Below are 23,801 nucleotides of genomic sequence, written 5' to 3'. Positions count from 1 at the left end.
AATAATATTCCATGTATTTTTTATGTTTTTTGTAGATTCTTTCAATTTATCAGAGTAGTATTTCTTCTTTGCCATACGGAGTAAATAAGTAAACTTGTTTCTATATTTTTTATATGTACTAGAGTTCAGTGGAGTTGGATTAGAAATAAACTTTTTATATAATCTGTTTTTCTTTCTTGAGGATTTTAAGAATCCAGTAGTGAACCAAGGTTTATTAAAACCATGTCTTTTATTAATTTTAAGGCTCACAAGTGGAAAGCACTCATTAAATGCAGACTTAAACAGATGAATAAAAGATTGATAGGTTTTGTTGGCGTCCTGTTGACCATAAACATCATCCCAATTTACTTTTTCAAGCAATCCTCTGAAGCGTTTGACGTTATCTTCATTAAACTTGCGGAAATTTGTTCTGACATTTAGAACCCTATGATTAAAACTATTGTTTGAAATGATATGGAATACAGGAAGATGGTCAGAAATGTCAGAGTATAATATACCTGAGTCTGCTGGATAATCCAGTGTATTAGTTATAATGTTATCAATAAGAGTGGCTGTATTACAGGTCACTCTAGTTGGTTTGTCAATAAGAGGAAAAAAATAGGATGAATATAACACATTTAGAAAATTAACAGTCGAATGATTCTCAGTATTGATAAGATTGATGTTAAAGTCACCAAGCAAATAGCAAAGTTTACCTTCCTTATTAACAACATCAAGTGAAGCTGTGAGTATCTCATTGAAGGAATTAATTTCACTATGAGGTGGATGATAAATACAACCAATTAGGACATTTCTACCTCCAAAAACAGGGCAAGACATTAATTCCAAAAAGATAGATTCAACCCCAGTTTCGTTTGAAATTAAATCCAAATCTTTTCTTACTTTGAACTGATACTTATCATGAACAAATACAGCAACTCCTCCTCCAACTCTTTCCTATTTGAAAATACTAATGTGTACTGAGGCATATTATAAAGCTCAACACTTTCATCAGAAAGCCAAGTTTCCGTCAAGGCAATAATTGAAAATTCATGTTTTAGTGTTGACAAAAAATGCATAAATTGATCATTATTCTTAGGAAGGCTGCGTATATTTAAGTGAATTGTGGAAAAGACACTGGAATTGCTGGTTACATTGCCAATCAACATATGAAATTCATCTTCATTATAATAGTTACATGAGTTAGACTCTCTGCTAAATCTGTTAAAAAAAATGAACATCAGGGTCATGAGAATCAATGCACTCCATATAAGTATAATTATTTGTAGTGAATGGGTTAAAAGATTCAATCATGTCAAAAACTGAAAAACAAACAATAAAAAAATAGAAGTGAATCAAATGAGGTTGAAATCAGCTCCAGCGCATACCTGCTGGGATTAAACATCTCTCTGCTGTCTTGGGGTGCTGCTGCGAGGATGTATTATCAACTTATCATGACGCAGCTGGAACTATACCAGTTGGAACTATAAGTATAAACTGTACAATACACACTGATATCCTGACAGAGATGTAGCTCTGATCTCACTGAATGATGACAATGACCCTCAAAATCTTTCTGCATCCATCATCGCATTGACGTTCGACTTCCTGATACATGATGATTTTCCACTTCAACACTGGAGGTTTCGCGACAAACACGAGTAAGACACAAGCAATTGTGTTCCACGATGGATTCTACAGTTCTTTTACTTTTACTAACAATTCCTGACTTTTCGTATTCACTCTCATGTCGCAAAGCGTTTGCGTCTGTTGCTGAAAATACATGTTTACACTTACAGTGAATATGCATGACCAGCTATAAATGTTGTGTAATGTTGTGTACAATGAGAGGTTAGAAAAGTATGCACGATTATGGATTATATGTTTTACTATATCTACTGAGAATGTCTCCTGGACGCCTCCCCGGTGAGGTGTTCCGGGCCCGTCCCACTGGGAGGAGGCCCCGGGGGAAGACCCAGGACACATTGGCTGGCCTGGGAACGCCTCGGGGTCCCCCCAGAAGAGCTGGAGGAAGTGGCCGGGGACAGGGACGTCTGGGTCTCTTTGCTCAAGCTGCTGCCCTCGCGACCCGATCCCGGAAGATGATGGATGGATGGATGGATGTTTTACTATTTGTGGAAGCTGCCCTACACAAAACAACTCAACTCAAACAATTCTTTTTTTTTTTTTTTTTTCTTTACCGCGGAGGGTTTTCAAGTGTACTGATATACCGAAACGTTTTTACATTGTGGAGTTTTGTTGCATAAAAAGCAGAGAAAAAGAATATTTCAATGACAGCATTCTTGGACGGAGTTGAATATGCATGTGGGGCACAAATTAGGCCCATAGTACTTTTTAAATTACTCTGTCTAAACAGCAAATCTTGGGGGGAAAAAGCAGAGTTAGATCTGAAAATGATCTAGAAAAAACATGATAGAACATTAAAAAGAATCAAATATTTGTAATTATGTAATTATGTAAATCTTTTGAAAACCAGGATGTCAGGCTACAGAAACGAACAGGAGCATTGTGACTACTTGCCTTACATTGTGTAGGCCCCCCTCTTTGCCCTTAAAGAGCTTTAAACAGCCAGGGCGTGCACAAAGAACATCTGATGGTGTCATAGAATCTGATTCCAGGATGTTTTCAATTTCTTAGAAAGAGAAAGGGCCGCTTTGATTGTGTCATTCCATGGTTGGAAAGCAAATTTCAATGTCTCTATGTCTGACCACCTGAGGTACATGGAGGATGCCCAGGTAAAGAATAGTGATAAGATGCTACAAGTGGAGCTTTGCACATTAAATCCACTGACAAGGCTCCTCTGCAGGGGACTAAAGGAACTAGCCTTGGCTGCAGGGACAAATGAGGAAATACAAAAGAAAAGTTCCAAAAAAAACCCAAATGAGTAGAAAAAAGTGTGCAATCAGTGCAAACAGCAAAACTTAACTTGACTAATGGTACCTTGTTTGTTTTTCTTTGGAAAGGGAAATTTAAGAAATCCTTTAGTTTGTGTATTCATTTAATGATTTTATCTGCCTCTTTGGTAGGCTGTAAGCTATGATCAAATTTCCTTCACAGCTTGAAGCTGCACCAGAATCCGGTAATTAGGATTGGTAGCCACAGAGGCCATTGTTCCCACCGCTCAGCAAATGTTTCATGTTATGTATCAATCTTTCATGCAGGTGCAAAGAACAGTATAATGTGCTTGTTCACTTTGCACAGTCATTTAGTTTCTTGATGGTTTCTCTCTTTTACATTTTCTGTTCAAGTGTATGAAAAATCTGGGGGGGCTTTGCCTCTGCACTGGTTTGGCTCATTATTCTACTTTCATTCCTGCGCTAGACTTCCCACACAAACATATGGCCGGACAGGCAGATTTGTTTGTTTGCTGGTATGGTTGTTGGCTTCTTGCTATTTTTGAACTTGTTTAAAATTTCCCGTGGCAATACAGGGAAGTTACCTGCTTGATGAGTCCTGGGCAGCAGATCAGCACGCCATGAACACAGGGGCAAACATTCGCATCTCAGTTTGGCTGGTCGGAGTGGTAGGGTATGGTACAGCAAGCCAACTTTCACACATGGCTGCATACACAAGATTTGAGCGCCTATCCTCATGAGTATGATAAACACCTGGAGCCTGGTACACAGGCCATTTAGTAAAGTAGTTTAAATCAGTAAAGTTGTACTGATTTTTATTTTTTTTCCTCACTGTTCCATCTCTGACATCCAGTCCCTACTCTCACCATGGGTAACCCGACAGGAATCTGTGGCGCTGCAGCTGTCACACCAGTGGCAGTAGTCCTCTACGTCTTGTCTATATTGGACCCGATAGAACATCTGCCCAAGACAGTGTTGCGTCGTCAGGACACCATGATTGACCAAAACGTGCACCACCATGCTGTGGTACCAAAGCATATGGACAGTTGCATTGGTCTTTTAGGTCTTTCAGTGGAGCGAGTTGTCTGCTCAACCATTCATGGTTTTTATTATTGCTTGGAAACAAAAATATTTGTAAGGGAAATAGAATGCAGAGAGGTCTGACAGGGGGAACTGTAACTGCTTTAATGTGAGTAAGAGAAATGTGATAAGGCTATTTTCAGGGCACATCCTCATTGATTTTTTTTTTTTTTTTTTTTTTTCTTCCATTTACTGTGACATCCTACTTTCCTATCTGAAAATGTTGTTTCCCAGATTATTGAGTGCCCATCCATTTATTCCTGCCTCTTATGTTAGCAATGATTTTCTAGACAAGCCCAAACACGTGTTTTGTTTTACGTGAAACAAGAGTCAATATCATGAAGTGTATATCAACTGTTTATAATTTGTTTAATGTGGATGGTGAGCTGCTGTTACAGAGGGAGTCTCAGTGACTCGTCACAGCAGGTTTTGTCACGATGTACTTGTGACATTAATGATTGAATAAAGGAAAGCTATTTTATGGAGACGGCTGCAATCACTACCTGAAATCTCTGCTTTGTTTGCATCTGTGTGCTGTGAAAGAGCTTTTTTTTTTAAGAGCTGGCCACTTCAAAGATTCTTTATTCTGTCCTCATCTCAGCATCATCATTATCAAAATCCTTGCACTGACTAGTTACAATATGTTTTATTTATCTGCTTAAAATCCATAATTCAGAGTCAGTTGGTATTGCAATTGTAACTATGATAGGATGAAAATGTAGGCTAGTGTCAGCTTGAAAACCTGCTATTTGGTTCTGCTATTATATCAGTTTTAGTATTCTTTTTCTCTCATATTGTTCACCCTCAACTTGCCGAATCCTCTCTGCTTTGCAGTTACCCTTTTTCTCCGTCCGTTTCTTTTCAAGTATAAGACGGACGGCTTGATAAGGATGTATTGTAAGAATGCATAGAGTCAGAGTGCGCATTTTTCACAGATATTCAGAGAGCAGCTTCAGTATCTCCCAGCTGCTGTGCAACCTTTCCCCAGCCTGGGGCCATTCAGTGTGGGCCCAGGTAGTGCAAGTGCTCCAAGGAGTGAAAGAGTGAATTTGATATATAGAGACCCCATATGTGTGTGTGTGTGTGTGTGTGTGTGTGTGTGTGTGTGTGTGTGTGCATGTGTGCACATAAAGACTGATGATTTCAGACTGGGGCTGGGGCTCTTACACAGGCATGACCCAGCTACCCCTCACCTTTGATAGATAGATGGCTTTAGGGGCTTGCAGTGGTTCAGAAGTGATTCTTGGTTCTCCCACAGACCACACAACCTGACTGCAAGGTTTTCCAGCTCAGGTGGCGAGTCGACACGCAGTGCATTAAGATAGCCTGAATGAACATGCACAGATTGAATTTGGCTGAGGAGCAATGTATTTGTTCAGCGCTGTTTGCTCGGAAAGATTCATTTAAAGTTGTAGTAGACGGAGTTGGTAGCTGTAGTTTTAGACTCTTTTGAAGGTTAAAGAAAGAACGCAAGCCCTGCTCTTGTGCCTGTGACTCAGGTGATAGAGTGGGGGTCCACTAATCAGAAGATTAGCGGTTCAATCCCCAGCCCTTCTATGTGTCAAAGTGTCCTTGGGCTGAAACCCACAGTGTCTCTGGTCTGATCTGCTCAGTGTGTGTCAGTGTGTTCTTGACAGAAATGCATTCAATATGTAGAGAAAAAGCACAGTGTCAGTGTTGCCTGTTGTGTAAAGCTATTTGTGCAGGTAATAAGGCTAAAAAGGTTTGATGTCAGAGTCATCCATTTGATAAGATTTAACTGCAATATTAGACCCTTTTACGGTGGTATTATCTTTTGAACCTGATAAGGTTTAGATAAAAATGTATTTTGGTGATTTTAGTCACCTAGAATTAGTTGTACTACGCTTCAGCTAGCCAGTCAAGTTGCAATTTGCATCTATCTCCTTTTTTCTCCATTTTAGCATCAAATAATGGCCAAAAAAATGTCTTTATGAGGATGACTATTACCTTGTGGACAAATATTGCTCACCTTACTGCTATCTGAGAGAAAACTTCATGGTTATCAGTTAGATTTTGAAAAAAAAAGATCTTTTTATTGATAGTTTTTGTTGACAAAATTAATTCCAGATTCTCACAGGGTAATTTTTAATGACATTACTCACTCTCTAACAGTTTATCACTAACAGGTTGGAACGGTCTCAAAAGGCGAGTCACTGTCCAAAGACCCTTTAGTAAAAAGGAACATCCCTGGTTAAGAACATGGGTCTTCATCGTGACTCTGGAGTTTCTCGTTTTCTTATCAACAGTTAGTTTAGCCTACAAATGCCATATTACTTCATTTATTGAACAATTTGTGTATTTTTGTATTTCTTTGGCAGTTTCAGTCCTCCGTACTAATCCAGCGCCCCAGTCATTGTGAAAGCGTAGCATAAAACAACCTCTGGCCAAAATATGACCCAGATGTCTTGAAACTCGACACTGCATGTGTGAAAGAGATCACATTTACATGTGAGCACCCACACACAGACATACACAGATATTTGCTTTTTTATTGGTAAGATGCTTAAGCTTTCGCTCACATCTGTAGCACTTTAAAATAAATAAAAGGGACTTCACTTCGTTTTACTTAACACTTACAAATGGAGATTATAAAACAAGTGGGCAGAGATGGTTTTAACAGGTAGCTGCAAATCTGTTAAGGAAATAAGAAGCTAACATTCCACTGGAGCATCAAGAGTGATCGAGATATATGTTGATAGGTATAATTAGAAAGTACTTGAGGAATATTCTCCAAACTACCTAAGAGCTTTTCCTTAGTGGATAAAAGCTCCTGAGAAATAGATAAAAATTAATAAATATATGAGGAGATATAAAATTGAGACCAAAATCCACAGTTCTGTATTCACACACAGAAGACATTTTGTGCTGGAAGACTTTTTTCCTTTTTCTTTTCTTTCTTTGCTTTACCAGAAAACAAAAATCTCAAATATGTGGGTTTCAGTACTCCTGGCAGCCGGTAGACATGTGATACTCTGTCTAAGCTTTGTTCGTTTTGTTCAGCTTTTTTGTAAAATAGATGGTCATTTGATGTCAGAGATTCTGAACCTGAAATCTAAGTTCTCTTTACTTTGCTGCTTGGAAATATTCCCCAAACTTTCTTTTAAAATTTATATGGCCACAAGCTGAAAAGCTGTTACAAATCTCTGGCACCAGAAGAGCCCTTCTACCAATTCTCATCTTAAGAGTCAGTCCTATGAACTCTGCAAGTTGGGATCTAACTGCTGTTTACAGGGAGATCACATGCAAGCAAATTCAGATTCATGTACAAAAACCCACAGTAAACTCCCTCACTGGGTCATAAGGCAATTTGGTATCATGCCTTTGTGCCTTTATGCTGTCACTTTGTGCTCAATTGCTATAAATGACCAGTATATTAACTAAGTTTGTTCAGAGTAGATAAACAAACCAATAAAAAGAGACAAATTGAATAGATCTGTAGGCTTTTCATTTCCCTCTCCACACACTGGTGTGACACTAGAGGGCAGTTTTTACATAATTTCTCTACTGAAGCATGAAAGAAACGAATTACAGCATCCCTAATATTCATATTCCGTTTCAACAACAGCAGTGATAACAATCTAATAGGTGAAAAATCAAATGTATCTACAAAGAGGATTAGTCCCTCTGACACATTCCTCTATGCTCCTGTCATCCATATATAGGGGCATTGGCCGATGCCCCAGTTCACTCCCGTTATATGGATATACATGGCTCCAAATAGAGTCCGACTATCACCAAACTTTGCCAGAGATGAGGTACAGGTTTAAAAAAAAATAAAAATAACTTCTCCTCTAACAATCCAAGCTCCTGACCTGTACCTACTTCACCCAACCTGTGTTCAAATGCAGGCTATGACATTATATTTGTTCAGCCTCATCTGTCATCCCCCAAATACTAAGCCATGAAAAAGGTGGCTAGGTTTTATTTGAATTTGACAGTATTCTTTGGGAGCTCTTGATAAGTAATAGATGACAATGTGTCATCCTTCCCATTGTAGCGGACCCAAGTGAACTTTTGTGACAAACTCTGTGGGGATTTGGTCAAAATAGTTGAGCTAAACTAGGCTAGTTGCTGTGCTGTGCAGTTGAGATTATAAATTTGACTGGATCATGTAGTAGTAAGCCTGTAGTGCAGCCTTTCATGTGGGTGCCCGGGGTTTGAATCCTGACCTTCGCATGAAAGGTACTACCTCCAGTTCCCAGTTCTTTAGGCAAGACCCCCTTACGCTACCTGCCAAACTGGGATATGAGTTTAGGTTGCTTTGGATAAAAGCGTTTGCCAAATGCAAAAACACAAACACATAAATACTATGGCGACAAAACAAAAAACTCATACGAATGTGTGTGAATGCTTGGAGCAAAGCACTGTGTAGCCTGCTGTATAAGTATGGGTGAATGTGGCATGTAGTGTGAAAGCGATTTGAGTTGTCAGATAGACTAGAAAAGCGCAATACAAGTACAGCCCATTTACCATTTACAGCTAACAACAAGAAAAATACTGTTTTCAATTAGGAAAACGTAAAGAATGCATCACATTTATATTCACTCTTTCAGAGACTCTTTCACTGGGGCAGAACCGGGGGGGGGGGGTTGATCTGCCTCCGATACACATCTGAGCGTAGGGAGGTAGTAACGGAAGCAAAATAATCCCACTTCTTGTCTGCTTACACACTGTAAGCCTGCATAGCAGAACTCGCCACTAACCAGCAGTGCTGTCATCACTCAGCTGATTTTATGACGCCGGCTTGATATCTGTAAGGACACAACAATGCTGGGCACTATCCGCTTCTGATTGGCTTGTATGAATTACGAGGTTGAACAGCAGCGGGTGTCACTGAAGATGAACCGATGTGTGCAAGAGGCTAAAGAGATCTTTAATAATCTAGTATACAAAAATATAAAAGGGATTCATACTTGCACATTCATGCTGTACAATGCAGTCTTCATATTTTTCAGTCGTATCGTATCCTTCAGTTACACAGCTGCATCTACAATATACCAAGGTTTTTAGTTTTCTTTGTATTCTCATAGTCATATTCATGCTTTTGACCGAACAAAATCTACATTCACAACAGATTCTCTTTGCTGGCACATACCCTCGATAGAAGTAAAGCTGCTTCCTTGCATCTTGGTAATACGGAAAACCCCAAGCTACTGTGTTTCTATATATTTATTTATTTATTTATTTTTTTAAACCCTCTTTATGTTTTGTTGCCTCAAAGTGGATGATGCGTCAAAGGAAGCTTGGCACATTAAGATATTCCATGTGCCAAAGGCTGAAAAGCTGATAATCAGTGGAAATGTATCTATATATTCACCTCATAGAGCAGCAGCAACGGTGCTGGTTTTATCCTCCACTGTCTTCTTGAGCATCATTTATTTAAATAAGTGTTCCGTCTCAGTGTTTGTCAGAATAACAACAGCTTTGCCACTTCTTTTTCAGCAACATATTTGACTCCGACTTCCTTTCTCTCATGACAAAACTGGTTATAGAGTTTCAACTCTTAGTCTGTCTGCGGTTATATGTGCTATTCTGTCTGTTAACAGATCCTATCTGCCATTCCGTTTCTATTTCTTTTTCCCGCCTGCTTGAATTCATCAATTTAAATCCTACCTCCCCGTATCCCCTCGCTTCTCTCTCCTTAAATGCTTATATCCCTCAAGCTTCTTTTTCCGCTACGAAGTTGTTCACCTTGCCCTGCACACAAATTTCTTTGTCTCCTTTCATTTTCTACCCCGTTTTCGTCTTTGCCCTTGAGTTTGAACATGGCATTTCAGGGACACGGGAAGGGTACATTATCTTCCGCCCAGTCTCTCCTGAGACTTCCTGGCTCTCTTTGCTTTCTTCTCCTGATCACCCTCTTCTGTGTGGTCTCCCTGATGATCTGCCATGTCATTTTGGTGGCAGTGCAGGACACAGTTCTATCTCACTAATGACGAGGTCACAAACCCAGCAGTCCTTATTTAAAAAAGAAAGTCACATATTTTTCTTTGGGAACACATACCCATCAAAACTTAAAAGTGCCATTATGCATTGTGTTTTTCTGAGTTTGGATGGTACTTATTAAAATGAATCTTGGATTCGTGTTTTTCTGCTGAGTTGATGTCTTTTTTTGTTCTTATGTATACATACAGTAAATAGGAATTTGATTGTTTGGCTCTTATTGCCTGCTGTTTCCAGTGACTTTGCTCACACAGCTGGAATACTGGCAGTCAAACTGTCTTCGGCTGTGCATGAAGAGGAACAGCAGTGTGACCACAAGAGAGTAGACCGACAACAAAATAATCACTCACAAGAGAGTGAAATTTTGCAGAAATTGCAGTGTGATTGCTGAAACCTGAACAGGCTTACCCGCAGCTGCCAAACCTGAAATCTTCTGCTTTATTTCTTGTACCCGTGATTGAGCGCTCAATAGTTATAATAATTTACATTTATTGGAAAATATCTACAAAACATCTATTCTGTCAGTGTAACAAAAGTCAGTGTACTTCAAAACAAGTCAGAAGCGCATAGTTTTAAGATTCACAAACATTCACAGCGCTTAAATTCCTGGCTATTTAAAGTTGATTATTCATTCAATAAGTCTTGATTGACTGTTCTGTGCTGACCTAATATGATGCATGCTGAACTTAAGAAAAACGTCCAATCAAGGACAAATTATATATATATTCTAAAATCCATCTCACAGCAAAAATTCAAAGCTATTAACAAGACATTTCTATATATGAATATACTATATATGATATTTTGACTGAATATTTATTCAACCAAACATAGATAATCACCATACAAAGAGTAGACATCTGTAACATTAGTGGCGTCTGTAATATTTGAATGAATGGAAAGTGAAATGTAGACAAAAACACAGTCCATATGTCCAGACGGAGATAAAAAAAATCAGAATTTAATCTTATACAAAACCCTAAATCAGAGGAAAAATGGGATGAAAATCCCCCCCCCCCAAAAAAAGAGAAAAAATAAAAAATGTTGCACATCCCTTTGGCATTTATTCATTTGTGGACACGATAAGCCAAAGATAATTCATGTTTTGTCAAATCAATTTTATTTACTTAGTCAACATACATCTACCGGTACTTTTGCATTGCAGGCCTGCAAAATGCTCCAAAAACTCGGAATTGGTAAAGGTCTTACTGGAAGCTTTGGTAATGTTGCCATTCCTTTTTACAACACTAAGGACATTCTAGCAGCTAGGATACTAAGAGATGAAGACGTTTGGGTATCATTTTCTGCCTTTCTTCCTGCAAACATGTCTCAAGGTGTGCCCCAGGTCAGGATTTTTGTCACATTTTTTGTTTCGAAATCGTTCACAGATCCGTAGTTTTCTCTGGACCCCTGCCAAATCTGACCAGTGATGACATGTTTAGCCGCATGTCGTCCTACAATCGCTGGTTGTCTAGATGGTGTCCAGCAAACAACGTGGGCTACATAGATAATTGGCAATCTTTCTGGAGAAAACCTGGTCTGATGAGGAGAGATGGCATCCATCCCACTTTGGAAGGAGCAGCTCTCATTTCTAGAAATATGGATGAATTTATTTGCCACCCTAAAACATGACAACCCAGGGCTCAGACCAGGATGCAGAGTTGTAGTCTTACACACTTCTCTGCAGCTTCCCACCTGCTGCTACCCACCCAATCGATTAACACAAAAGGAGCAAATCCTCTTGTGCAAAAAGAAATTATTAAAACAAAAACTTTAACTGAACAAAAACATCAAACTATTAAATGTGGTTTGCTGAATATCAGATCTCTCCTTTCGAAGTCTCTGTTAGTGAATGAGTTGATTTGTGATCATCATATTGATATATTTTGTCTTACAGAAACCTGGCTGCAGCAGGAGGATCATGTTAGCATTAATGAATCAACTCCCTCTGACTGTTTAAATGTTCACGTTCCTCGAACCACAGGCAGAGGAGGAGGAGTGGCAGCTATCTTCAGATCAGGGTTACTCATCAGTCCCAGACCCAAGATTAGTTTGAGCTCTTTTGAATATCTGATTCTCAGTTTTTCCCACGCAAAGTGGAAATCACAGAAACCTCTTGTGTTTGTTGTTGTGTATCGTCCACCTGGCCCTTATTCTGAGTTTCTGTCTGAATTCTCAGAGTTTTTATCCCAGTTAGTGCTGAGTACAGATAAAGTCATTGTAGTGGGTGACTTTAATATTCATGTAGATGTTGAAAATGACTGCCTGAATATGAACTTTAATTCTATATTAGACTCTATTGGATTTTCTCAGTGTTCACGGACCGACTCACTGCCTTAATCACACCCTTGATCTTGTTCTGACTTATGGCATTGAGAGTGAACAGTTAACAGTGTTCCCTCATAACCCTGTCTTATCTGACCATTTTCTGATAACCTTTGAGTTTACATTACTTGACTATACAGTTTCTGAGAAGAAATTTACATATAGAAGGTGTCTATCAGAGGATGCTGTAACCAGATTTAAAGAATTAATTCCATCATCCTTTTCTTCACTGCCATGTGCAGATATGACAGAGGACGACTACATAAACTTTACTCCAGCAGCACTTGACTCTCTTGTTGACAGCACTATAGTTTCAATGCGTACAGCACTGGACAATGTTGCCCCTCTGAAAAGGAAGGTAATCAGTCAGAAGAGGTTGGCTCCTTGGTATAATTCACAGCTGCGTGCTTTAAAGCAGACTGCAAGAAACCTGGAGAGACAGTGGCGTTCCTCTAATTTAGAAGAGTCTCAGTTAGTCTGGAAAGATAGTTTAACAATGTATAAGAAAGCCCTTCGTAAAGCTAGAACTGCTTATTATTCATCATTGATAGAAGAGAATAAGAACAATCCCAGGTTTCTTTTCAGCACTGTAGCCAGTCTGACTAAGAGTCCGAGCTCTGCTGAGCCAGTTATTCCTTTAACTCTCAGCAGTGATGATTTCATGAGCTTCTTTATTAATAAAATTGTTTCTATCAGAGAGAAGATTGATGGAGTCCTTCCCACTATTATTAGTGATGTATCATCAAGTACAGCAGCTTTAGAAGTATCTTTAGAACCTGATTTGTATTTAGACGGCTTCTGCCCAGTTGATCTCTCTGAACTAACAACAGCAATAGTCTCTTCTAAACCATCAACTTGTGTTTTAGACCCAATCCCAACCAGACTGTTCAAGGAGGTTTTCCCATTAATTGACACTTCCATATTGGATTTGATCAATCTGTCTTTGTTGACAGGATATGTACCTCAGACTTTTAAGGTTGCTGTAATTAAACCTTTACTTAAAAAACCTACTCTTGATTCAGAAGTGTTGGCTCATTATAGACCTATATCCAATCTCCCTTTTATGTCTAAAGTTCTTGAAAAAATAGTGGCAGCTCAGCTTTGTGATCATTTACACAGAAATAATTTGTTTGAAGAGTTTCAGTCAGGATTCAGAGTGCATCATAGCACAGAAACAGCACTGCTGAAAGTTACCAATGATCTCCTCTTAGCCTCTGATAGCAGACTTGTGTCTGTGCTTGTCCTGTTGGATCTCAGTGCTGCATTTGATACGGTCGATCACAGTATCTTAGTACACAGACTTGAACATGTTATTGGGATTAAAGGAACTGCATTAGGCTGGTTTAAATCATATTTATCTGATAGATTTCAGTTTGTTCTTGTAAATGAAGAATCTTCCTCACACACCAGAGTAAGTCATGGAGTTCCCCAGGGTTCTGTGCTTGGACCGATTCTTTTTACTTTATACATGCTTCCATTAGGTAACATTATTAGACAGCATGGCATAAATTTCCATTGCTATGCTGATGATACTCAGCTGTACTTATCTATAAAACCAGATGAAACCAATAGGTTGGTCAGACTACAAGCATGTCTTAAAGACATAAAGACCTGGATGACTCAGAACTGTCTGCTGCTAAATTCAGACAAAACTGAAGTCGTTATCTTTGGACCTGAGCGTTTCAGGGAGAAATTGTCTAGCTATATAGTTACTCTAGATGGTATTTCCTTGGCTTCTAGTTCTACAGTGAGGAACCTTGGAGTTATTTTTGACCAGAACTTATCATTTGACTCGCATATAAAACAGGTTTCTAGGACTGCCTTCTTTCACCTTCGTAATATTGTTAAAATCAGGAACATCTTGTCTCAGTGATGCAGAAAAACTAATTCATGCATTTGTTACTTCAAGATTGGACTACTGTAATTCTTTATTATTGGGCTGTCCTACATATTCTCTGAAAAGCCTTCAGTTGATCCAAAATGCTGCAGCCAGAGTTCTGATGAGAACTAACAGGAGAGATCATATTTCTCCAGTTTTAGCTTCTCTTCATTGGCTCCCTGTTAAATTCAGAATAGAATTTAAGATTCTTCTCCTTACATATAAAACTCTTAATGACCGAGCTCCATCATATCTTAAAGATCTCATTGTAAGATATTTTCCTAACAGAGCACTTCGTTCCCAAACTGCAGGTTTACTTGAGGTTCCCAGAGTTTCTAAAAGTAGAATGGGAGGCAGAGCCTTCAGTTATCAGGCCCCTCAATTGTGGAATAAGCTGCCAGTAAATGTCCGGGAAGCAGACACCCTTTCCACTTTTAAGACCAGGCTTAAAACTTTCCTTTTTTATAAAGCTTATAGTTAGGTCTGTTGAATCTGATAGTGTGTCTGCTAGTGTGTCTTGTTCTGCCTCCACCTCTGGCACCCTCTATACTTTCATTACCCCCTACCCGAACCAGGGTTTGAATCCCATTCCCGCTTCTCTTACCTCTTTTATTTCTCCCCCTACCCGAACCAGGGTTTGCATCCCCACCCCGCTGTGACTGGTGTGCAGTTGGTGAGAGGCTGAGGTAGCTTGTGGCTGTAAAAAGATGGTTGTTGTGGTGTGAGGAGCAGATCTATATAGGGAGTATAGGGAATTACTCACTGAGTCTGGTCCTTTACTTTATTTTATTATTTATTTTTTCGTTAGCACAAGTTTCTTGTGTTTACCTTGAATAGGGATGGCTCATGTGATCCTGAAACATCCCATAGTTAAGCTGCTATAGGCCTAGACTGCTGGGGGGCCTCATCTGACACACCTTTCCTCACTTTACTCTCTTTATGTATATGTGATATTATTGTGGTCATTAACTCGTGTTTCCCTGTTCCAACAGATATCCTTTGAATGGTGTTACAGTCGCGGTGGCCCCCTGCCCCCCTCCCCACCCCCACCCCCCCCCCCCCTTCCCCCCCCCCCTTTTTCTGTCTTCTCAAACCCCAGCTGGTCGAGGCGGATGGCCACCCTTCCTGAGTCTGGTTCTGCCAGAGGTTTCTTCCTGTTAAAAGGGAGTCGTTTCTCTCCACAGTCGCCTCAGGCACGCCGCTCAGGCCGGGAGATTGGACCGAAAAACAAAAAGTTTTCAGTGCAATCTGTTGGTTTTCTTAGCTAGGAAATTGTTTTTGAATTGGCTCTATATGAACGAATTGGATTATTTTATGAATTATGATTATTATTAATTAATTGAATTCCAATTGGCTTGAATTGGACTTACTATCTAAGTGCCTTGAGATGACATTTGTTGTATTTGGCGCTATATAAATAAAAATGAATTGAATTGAATTGAATTAAGGAAATCATTCAAATTCAGATAAAATGAAAATATTTTTTAATTCAAATTTTTTTCTGTTTTACTATTATCCCAAATTTTTTGCAAAGCGGCCATCAGCACAGGAAATAGACAAAAATAAATAAATAAAACAATTTAAAAGAAACAACAATTCACTGATTTAAGATGCAATGCACTGTACACCCTGAAATTGGAGTCTGTTGTAAAAGATGTGAGATGTCAGTTAAAATTGTATTCCAACTAAAATAAGTGTTATGCAGTTAATTTGCTTATTTAAAAAGAAAAAAAATAGCACTATCTGCTCACAGTCACATCAAAGCTAATTCAGGTAAGTCTCATCACTTGGAAGTCATTTCTTTGAAATACCTCCAGGCCATTTCTTCAGGCAGATAAGAAGAGGTCCTCATCAAAATTATTGTGGACAGAACCCTAACTGTCACATGAACGGACATAAAGACAGCATGTATAGAAACATACAGTTAAATCTGATTAAAACAGAAAAAAAAAGAAACACTTGTGCAAGCATTGTGTATTTCTACTGTACATTCCTAACATTTTGCGACATCTGAATCTACAGTTCCAATCTGTGTGGATTACCCTCCTTTATAATCCTCATCCATGCTTATCCAAAGCGACGTTTCTGTTCGATGTCTGATTCCTGCCACCACACATTTAACCACACACCACACTGTTGTGAATCTCTTTTGTCCTCTTAATATTAGTTTAATTGAATGATTGGCTTTTTATGTTTTCAGAACGGAGGATGGGGACATCAAAATTTTTCTGTTCAACCTGATCTTCAAGACTCAGTCGTACAGGGTGGTGTTTCCTTCTGCCCGTGTATAGACACTAGCTGCAGAATTCAGATGGTCTTTGAAAGGAGAATGAAAAGAAAGAAAGAAACCATATTCAGAATGGAACTGGGAGAATGTAATTAACTGAGCCATTTGTCTGCTTTTCTACGCTTTTTCAATCTCACCGTTTTCACCAGCTGTGCTGCATGATGCTTAAATTAGGTACCAGAAAGCTTCCGTATCAAACTCAAACATCTGCTTAGCTGAAAAATCATATCCCATCATTTAGTAAATATAGAGAAGTACCCAACTCATTACGTACATGGCATTTGTTGTTACATGCAGTTGTTTAGATTATTTTTGATAAAAAGTGTAAATTATGTTAGAAAATAAAGCTTTTAAGATCTAAATTAAATGATTGTTTTAAATATTGCTGTTAACAGCCTGCACGTGCGAGGAATCAGCTTTTTGAGGACTTTAGTTTTTATTTGTTTTTAATCTAAAAATCTTGAAAGCTGTAGATTATGGAGAAACATACGCATCATGTGTCAGTTTGAGGGACAGCTGGTTCTGCTGCTGATGTGAAGCCACCTGCCAGAAAACTAATGGGAACACTGTGAAATTGTGCGTCAGCTGGCAGCCTCATCATGATTAACTCCCCTCAGAGGATTTATACTGTGGCTTTAACTGACACTATGGTCTCTATTGGCGACTTGCAGTATCCTCTTTTGAGAGAAATTCAAACCCAAAAGGAACCTGCACACGTATGCAAGCCCTCCTGATACTCCTCATCAGGTGATCAGTGTGTCAGTGAGGCATTTTCCCCAGAACAGGTTTCCCAGGTGCAATGCAGTAATGTGCCTAAACCCAGCAAAGTGAATCCATGTGCAATTTATTACTGTCACCTTCCAACATCTTGGGAGGAGGTTTGAAGTCAATTATGTCTTTCGTTCTGTATGTTTAATGCCGTATTAAGTTTCTCTGTCAACCCGGTAAAAGAAAAAGAAGTGGGGCTGGCACGTTGCCCTGTTCATGTTCTCATATCTCAGCAGTAGACCTGTTTTGCATGCAGGTTTGAGAGACAGACAAAAGGAAAACAGAATGTAATTTCTGACAGACAAGTGATAATAAGTGGGAGCTGAATAAAGCGCTGATCACTAAGTGTTGTAATATACTCCAAAATGTCAGTGCACTCAAGAAATGATCTTTGTAAGAGCTGAAAGATACAATGCAATAGCATGAGACAGAATGAGGAACATATGATGATATTTATACGCAGAGGCTTTGACAAGCGTGTAGTATATCGTCTTTAGTTTTTAAGTTTTTACGTATCAGGATATTATATTGAAATCTTCTGGTCCTTACGAGTTTTCGAAAATTAGGTAAATGCAGAAACGGTGAGAGAACTAAGTACATCCTAACTGTTTTAATAGCAATTAAAAGAGTAACGAGCAGCCAAGTGCTGCTAATCAAATGCATTTGAATGATAATCATCAGTAAGTGTGAGCACATCTATAAAAGTAGAAGTTTTATCACTTTCCTGGTCTGGAGCGTTCAGGGGTGTGTGTTCACACAACACCAAGGAGGAAAGACATCAGTAGTTATCTTAGAGAAGCAATTGTTGCTGCCCATCAATCTGGGAAGGATTATAAGGTAATTTTTATACAATTTGGAATCCATCATTCTACACAGAGAAAGATTATTCACAAGTGGAAAGTATTCAAGACAACTGTCAATCTTCCAAGGAGTGGACGTCCCAGCAACCTGCAAAAAACCCAAGAGCTACCTATTATGGCCCTTCTCCACTAGCTCGCTTTGGCTCGGCTCTGCGCGCTATTGTGTGTTTCCACTAGCACGCTGTAGCCTACCTGCAACCGGGACGATTTTCCGTATCACCTCAGCCCTGGTTCCAAGCGGGCCGAAGCATTACTAAAACATGACGTCAGCCGACTGGCTTCCACTGATTGGGCGATGAGTGTCGTCACTGGAAGCGTCGTAACGCGGATAATAAAAGCTAGCGTTAGCAACCGTTAGCTTACCTCCAAACGTCGTCTTTTTGAACCTCGTAACAAAACTCTCCGATAATTTTCAATACTGTTTTGTCTGCAACCAGGAGTCTTCTCTGGCTCTCTTCTCTTGCCTTCTGTGCGACAAAAAGCCACAGGGTGAGCAGCAACACGCACAGCCGTGTTACGACGACCCCGCCCACGTCGAGGAGGCACGAAGTATACTCGTTTGTAATGGAAACACAACCAAACCGAGCCGTGGAAAAGCGCCATAAGACTCTACAGGCCTCAGTTTGCATGTTAAATGTTCGTGACAGTACAATTAGATTCATTTGGGGTTGCAAGAGAAAGCCTCTTCTCTCTAAAAAGAACATGGCAGCACAGCTTAGGTTTGTAAAGTTACATCTGAACAAACCACAAGACTTCTGGAACAATGTCCTTTGGACAGACCAGACCAAAGTGGAGATGTTTGGTCATAATGCACAGCAGCATGTTTGGAGAAAAGCAAACACAGCATATCAGCACAAACACCTCATACCAGCTGTCAAGCACAGTGGTGGAGGGCTGATGATCTGGGCTTGTTCTGCAGACACAGGACCTGGACACCTTGCAGTCATTGAGTCCACCATGAACTCCTCTGTTTACCAAAGTATTCTAGAGTCAGATGTGAGGCCATCTGTCTGACAGTTAAAGCTAGGCTGAAACTGGGTCATCAACAGGACAATGATCCCAAACACAGCAGGAAATCTACAACAGAGTGTCTGAAGAAGAAAATAATCAAGGTGTTACAGTGGTCCAGTCAAAGTCCAGACCTCAACCTGATTGAAATGCTGTGGTGGGACCTTAAGAGAGCTGTGCATAACTTAATGTTTGAAAACAAAAGTGGTTCTATGAGCTGTTGTATCATGGAGTATACTAAGCTTTATACACACTGCTTTAGCATTTTATTTAGTTTATGTGAAATATGTAATGGCACAGTGTAATATGCCATGTGTTGTTGTTCATTTGATCTTTTCTTTTTACCTAATTTTAATTTATTAAGTCCTAATATGTAAAGCCTTGGAATCAAAAGAGGGTGAACTTTCTTTTCCACATGTTTGTAGCTTTTGTGAATTTACTCTTGTCGTGCCAGATTAGACTGCTGTATTGCAAACATTTCAAGAATATTTTTCGACTCATTTTGCTTAACTTACATTCTGGATTTATTGTCAGATGTGTTGGAACCAAACTCGTGCTTCTCTGGTTAAAATAAATGCACCTTTTTTTTTTCTAAATGGCAAAACAATTTGTTTCTGCTGGGCATGACCATTTTAAAGAAGACAACTCCCCTTTGAATTGGATGAATAATGATTTTATGAAGTATCCATTAGCCATCATAATCAACATTTTCCTCCTTGCTTTCATCCAAGAGTGTTGATGAGCAGGGACACAGTGTGTGAAAATACCCAATGAAGCCACAGCTGTTGACTCATCTCATTAACTTTAAATGCTCCTCTCAACTCTCCCCCCACTCTGTGCATGTGATCTTTCACAGGGGACCTGATGTCTGACGACGAGTTCCTGGAAATCCCATCCATCTCCAGGCAAAGAGCAGGAACATATGAATGCACAGCTGTGAACGATATTGACATGGATGTGCAGACTGTAGACATCACCGTCAATTGTGAGTTTATTTGTTGAATTTTTAGAAAGGTGTGAAAATCTTTTTTTATGATCATACAGTCGTTTTCATCAAGCAAATATTCCAGAAATTATCAGATTGCTTTTGCTTAATTCTGAACTGCATATACATTTTTTGCATTTGACTTTTGGTCAGGAAGAAACACAAAATGAATTTGATATATTTCAGGTTTTAGATTATTTTTGCAATGTGATACGGAGCATTATCATGCTGGAAGATAGGAGACTGGGGTAATAACAGGGTGTCTATGTTTCCCAACAGTGCTCAGGCTGGGACTTTAAAACCATGATTTATAATATTAAGAGACCCCAATGTTGAAGAGAAAAAAAAATTGCACATCACAATTAGACCCCCAGCTGCTTAAACTGTTGACATGAGACGGGTATGGTCCAGGTTTTGATTCATATGGTTGATACTAAGCTATAAACCGACCGTCTGCAACATCTGCAGAGATGGAGATTATTCAGACCACTATTACAGTCAGCAACTGTCCAGTTTTGGTTCATAATGAAGCCTTAGCTTTCAGTTGTTGGCTGACAGCAAAAATTAAAAGAAAATATACTGCAATATATCAAATCATATATTTCCATATGTGGAATATTAGGGCATATATTTTGAATACATAACAATGTATGGCAATATATTGATATAAGATTTACCAAAGACAAATACTTTAAAGAATGTTGGCCACTTTCATTTCTATCTCGTCAGCTAGCTCGATAATGCCTCTTACAGATTAACAAAGTTTCTTTCTTTTTAACCTAAATAATTGAATTAAATAAGTCACCATTGGAATTAAAAAAAACTGATCTCGGTATGGTTCAGTTAATCTGATTTATGTTCAACAACTTTATGAGCCAAAAAACTGTGTTCATGTTTTCACAGAAACTTTCATGGTAGCTTGTTTTTGACATTTTGGAGCTAATACAACTTTATTTAATCAGTGGCGTTTTAGGTCACAGCTGTCATTCGCTTGGAAGCATACACATTAATATTTCTTGCCAGATAATGCATACTTTGCTCTAGAACTTTCAGTCTTCTACACTAGATCTTGGAGGTATACATGCATAGAGGCTGGCATAGCCGATAACTTTTTGCTGGAACTTCAGCATTTTCAGAGCCAGAGAAAACGTATTTTCTTTTCAATTGGTCCAATTTCTTCTAAGGAACAACAGGTCTGGTTGCAAGCGCAACAACTTAGCTCCCATCTATTAGGATGCGATTGGTCCTAACCTAAACCTTAGTTTGGTTAGTCAGTCATTGAACAGTAATGCTAACCAATCAGACAGCGCAGCGAAACAGGAGAAAAAGAACGCCAAAACAAAATTTTAGCAGCAGCTAGCTACCAGATAAGACTGGGTTTTAGAAAATGTCCAAGTACAGGTATGCCCCTGTTTCTTGGACTCAGGACAAAGCCGCAGTTTGCATCGTCACAACAAACTGGATACTTGATTTCAACCCTGAACACCAAGAACCCTGCTAATGGATGGCAAGTAGAACATGCAGTGGTGCTTCAGTTAGCAGGTAAGTTAATGCCCTTGATTTTTTTTTAATTTAAATTAGTAGTGATTGTCGGCTACTGCTAACAGTTCATCCCAGCATATCAAAAATGTAAGGCTAATCTTGTTGGTAATTTACACCTGTAGTGTTGGTATTCTGTTAAGATTCTATGATAAGATAAAATTTTGTGCTATTGGTCATGATATATATTTCCAGGATTTGTGGTAACAAAATCATAACTGGACACTGGTATAATAAAACTACTTGTAGCCTAGTAAGTAGTATATTTGTTCTCATTCTGAATCTGATATTTATGGGCATTTTTACATCTCTTTCTCGAATTCTTCCATTTTTATGGGCGACTACCTTACTTTTTGCTTCACTGCACTGACAGCTGTTACTCTGCAGATATGTAGCATGAAATAAGTTTACGGTTGTACAGTAAATTATGTCACCAGTTAGTCTGTCAGCTCTAGGACATTGCAGTACACATTTGTTACTCTGTCCTAAAATTGTACCGAAAAAAAAAAAAGTTTTGAGTATTATTTCAAATCAGTGCAATATTGTATAAAGTAATTTTACACTATTTCATTTTTTTTTTTTTACATGACCAATAATGAGTCATATTAATTTCTGTTTATAGATAAGTATTTTTTTCTGGGCATGAGAAATTTCTGCAAATACTTTTGTGATTTGCTGTTTAGATATGGTAATTCTTTGTAACTGGATACACTTGGCAGGATTTTTAGTTACTTTTTTTTTTTTCTTCATTTATCCTAATCATTTTCCAGAAAATTCCAGCTCTATTGATAAGAAAATTTCTCAACAAGGGTAATCCTGCCAAAGATCCCAAAATCTCTGAGGCTGAATGTGAGGCTGAGACTGCACCTAGCAAGCTCACAGAAGTAAGTCATTTGTTATTGGAGTGTGTGTATGTGTGTATGTCTTTGGTTAAACTTGAAAAATAAATTTAAAAAAACCCACGTTATCTTTGATAAGATATAGGGACTGATGGAGTTACTGTCTCGTCTCATTGTTGGGAGACTGCGAAGAAAGAAAAAACTGGTGATGGGATGGCATGAGTGCTGTTGATGGGTCTTTTCAGCGCTGATGTTCTCCTGAAGTCCAACCTGACTGGAGGGATGAACAAAGTTGATCCCACTGCAGAGAGACAACAAGCTCTTGACGTGTAAAAAAACCTACAAGCTTTACTGGGTAAATAGAAATCCAAGGCTTACAGATCTAAGGGCACGCTTTTTCTTTCTGTTCTTGTGTTTTAATTCATTTATATTCAGTAAAGAAAAATAGCCTACTGAGAAAGATTCAGTCAAGATGTCCAAATTTAGTCAAGGAGGTTAAATTCAGGCTCCTTCTCAAGTGTCATTTTTCAGTAATACACTGAGCCAGTACTTCAAAGTAACCATCAGGTATGACTGGTCATTTTTTGATTACCAACCAGAGATCATCTGGTTGATTGACCTCTTCAGTTGCATAAGGACATGTTATTTTCCAGTAAAATAATACCAATTGTTGTTGTGCAGTAATTAGTCTAACATTGACTGCCAACCCAAATGAATGCAGTTTCAGATAGAAGGCAGTGACGTGCCGTCATAACCAATTTTTTTAATTTCTAAAAACAAGTCCACAGAAACCACAAACCGTCTGTGGTTTTTTGTTTTTTTTTCATCTGGATTTTTGTGTCGTTATTTTTTGGTTTTTAAATTTGATATTTCACATATTGTTGGAAAAACGTCTTTACGTCTTTCTGTTTAAATATGAATGAACCATGCTGAATTTGATGATCTTATAACATGTCCTTTTGCAGTGGTATCAAAGTGGAATATTCCTTTCTGGCACTATTTGTATTCTCCCTGTTTTTGACTTATCAAGCAGATTTCTTGATTTAGCGATTATGGTTGAATTCCTCAGCAAAATGTCTGCTGTCTTCAGTGAAAGTCTCATTTTTTTAGATTCTGTCGTAGATCATCATCCTGGGACCAAGATGTCAGACATCAGGAAGTTGATCAACACAAGAATTTGCGGCGAGTTAATGCACCAGGCGAAGCGGAGACACAACAATGACAAAGATGACTAGAACAAAAGGCTGTCCATCAGCCTGACCCCTCCACTCCTTCACTTGTTCCAGACCATCATAGGCTAAAACTAAATATCTGTTGTCAGCACATATAAATCATTAATTGGCATCCTATGAATCAGAGTATTTCATTTTCATGTTGTTCTATTAAGAGCAAAAAAACATTTTTTTTTTTTT

General features: G+C 38.7%; 1 protein-coding gene across 4 annotated transcripts in view; it reads left to right on the top strand.

Moving 5' to 3' along the window:
• The window catches only part of ntm (neurotrimin), a 442,255-nt gene that overhangs the window by 406,033 nt on the left and 12,421 nt on the right, over positions 1-23,801 (top strand). For all 4 annotated transcript variants that reach the window (XM_075486521.1, XM_075486520.1, XM_075486519.1 and 1 more), the window contains one exon: positions 19,883-20,011. In XM_075486521.1, the coding sequence (XP_075342636.1) occupies positions 19,883-20,011 (129 nt within the window). The remainder of the gene's footprint in view (positions 1-19,882; positions 20,012-23,801) is intronic.

Source organism: Odontesthes bonariensis, chromosome 16, assembly GCF_027942865.1.
Source record: "Odontesthes bonariensis isolate fOdoBon6 chromosome 16, fOdoBon6.hap1, whole genome shotgun sequence".
Classification (NCBI taxonomy): domain Eukaryota; kingdom Metazoa; phylum Chordata; class Actinopteri; order Atheriniformes; family Atherinopsidae; genus Odontesthes; species Odontesthes bonariensis.
This window is presented reverse-complemented; position numbering and strand designations above follow the sequence as displayed.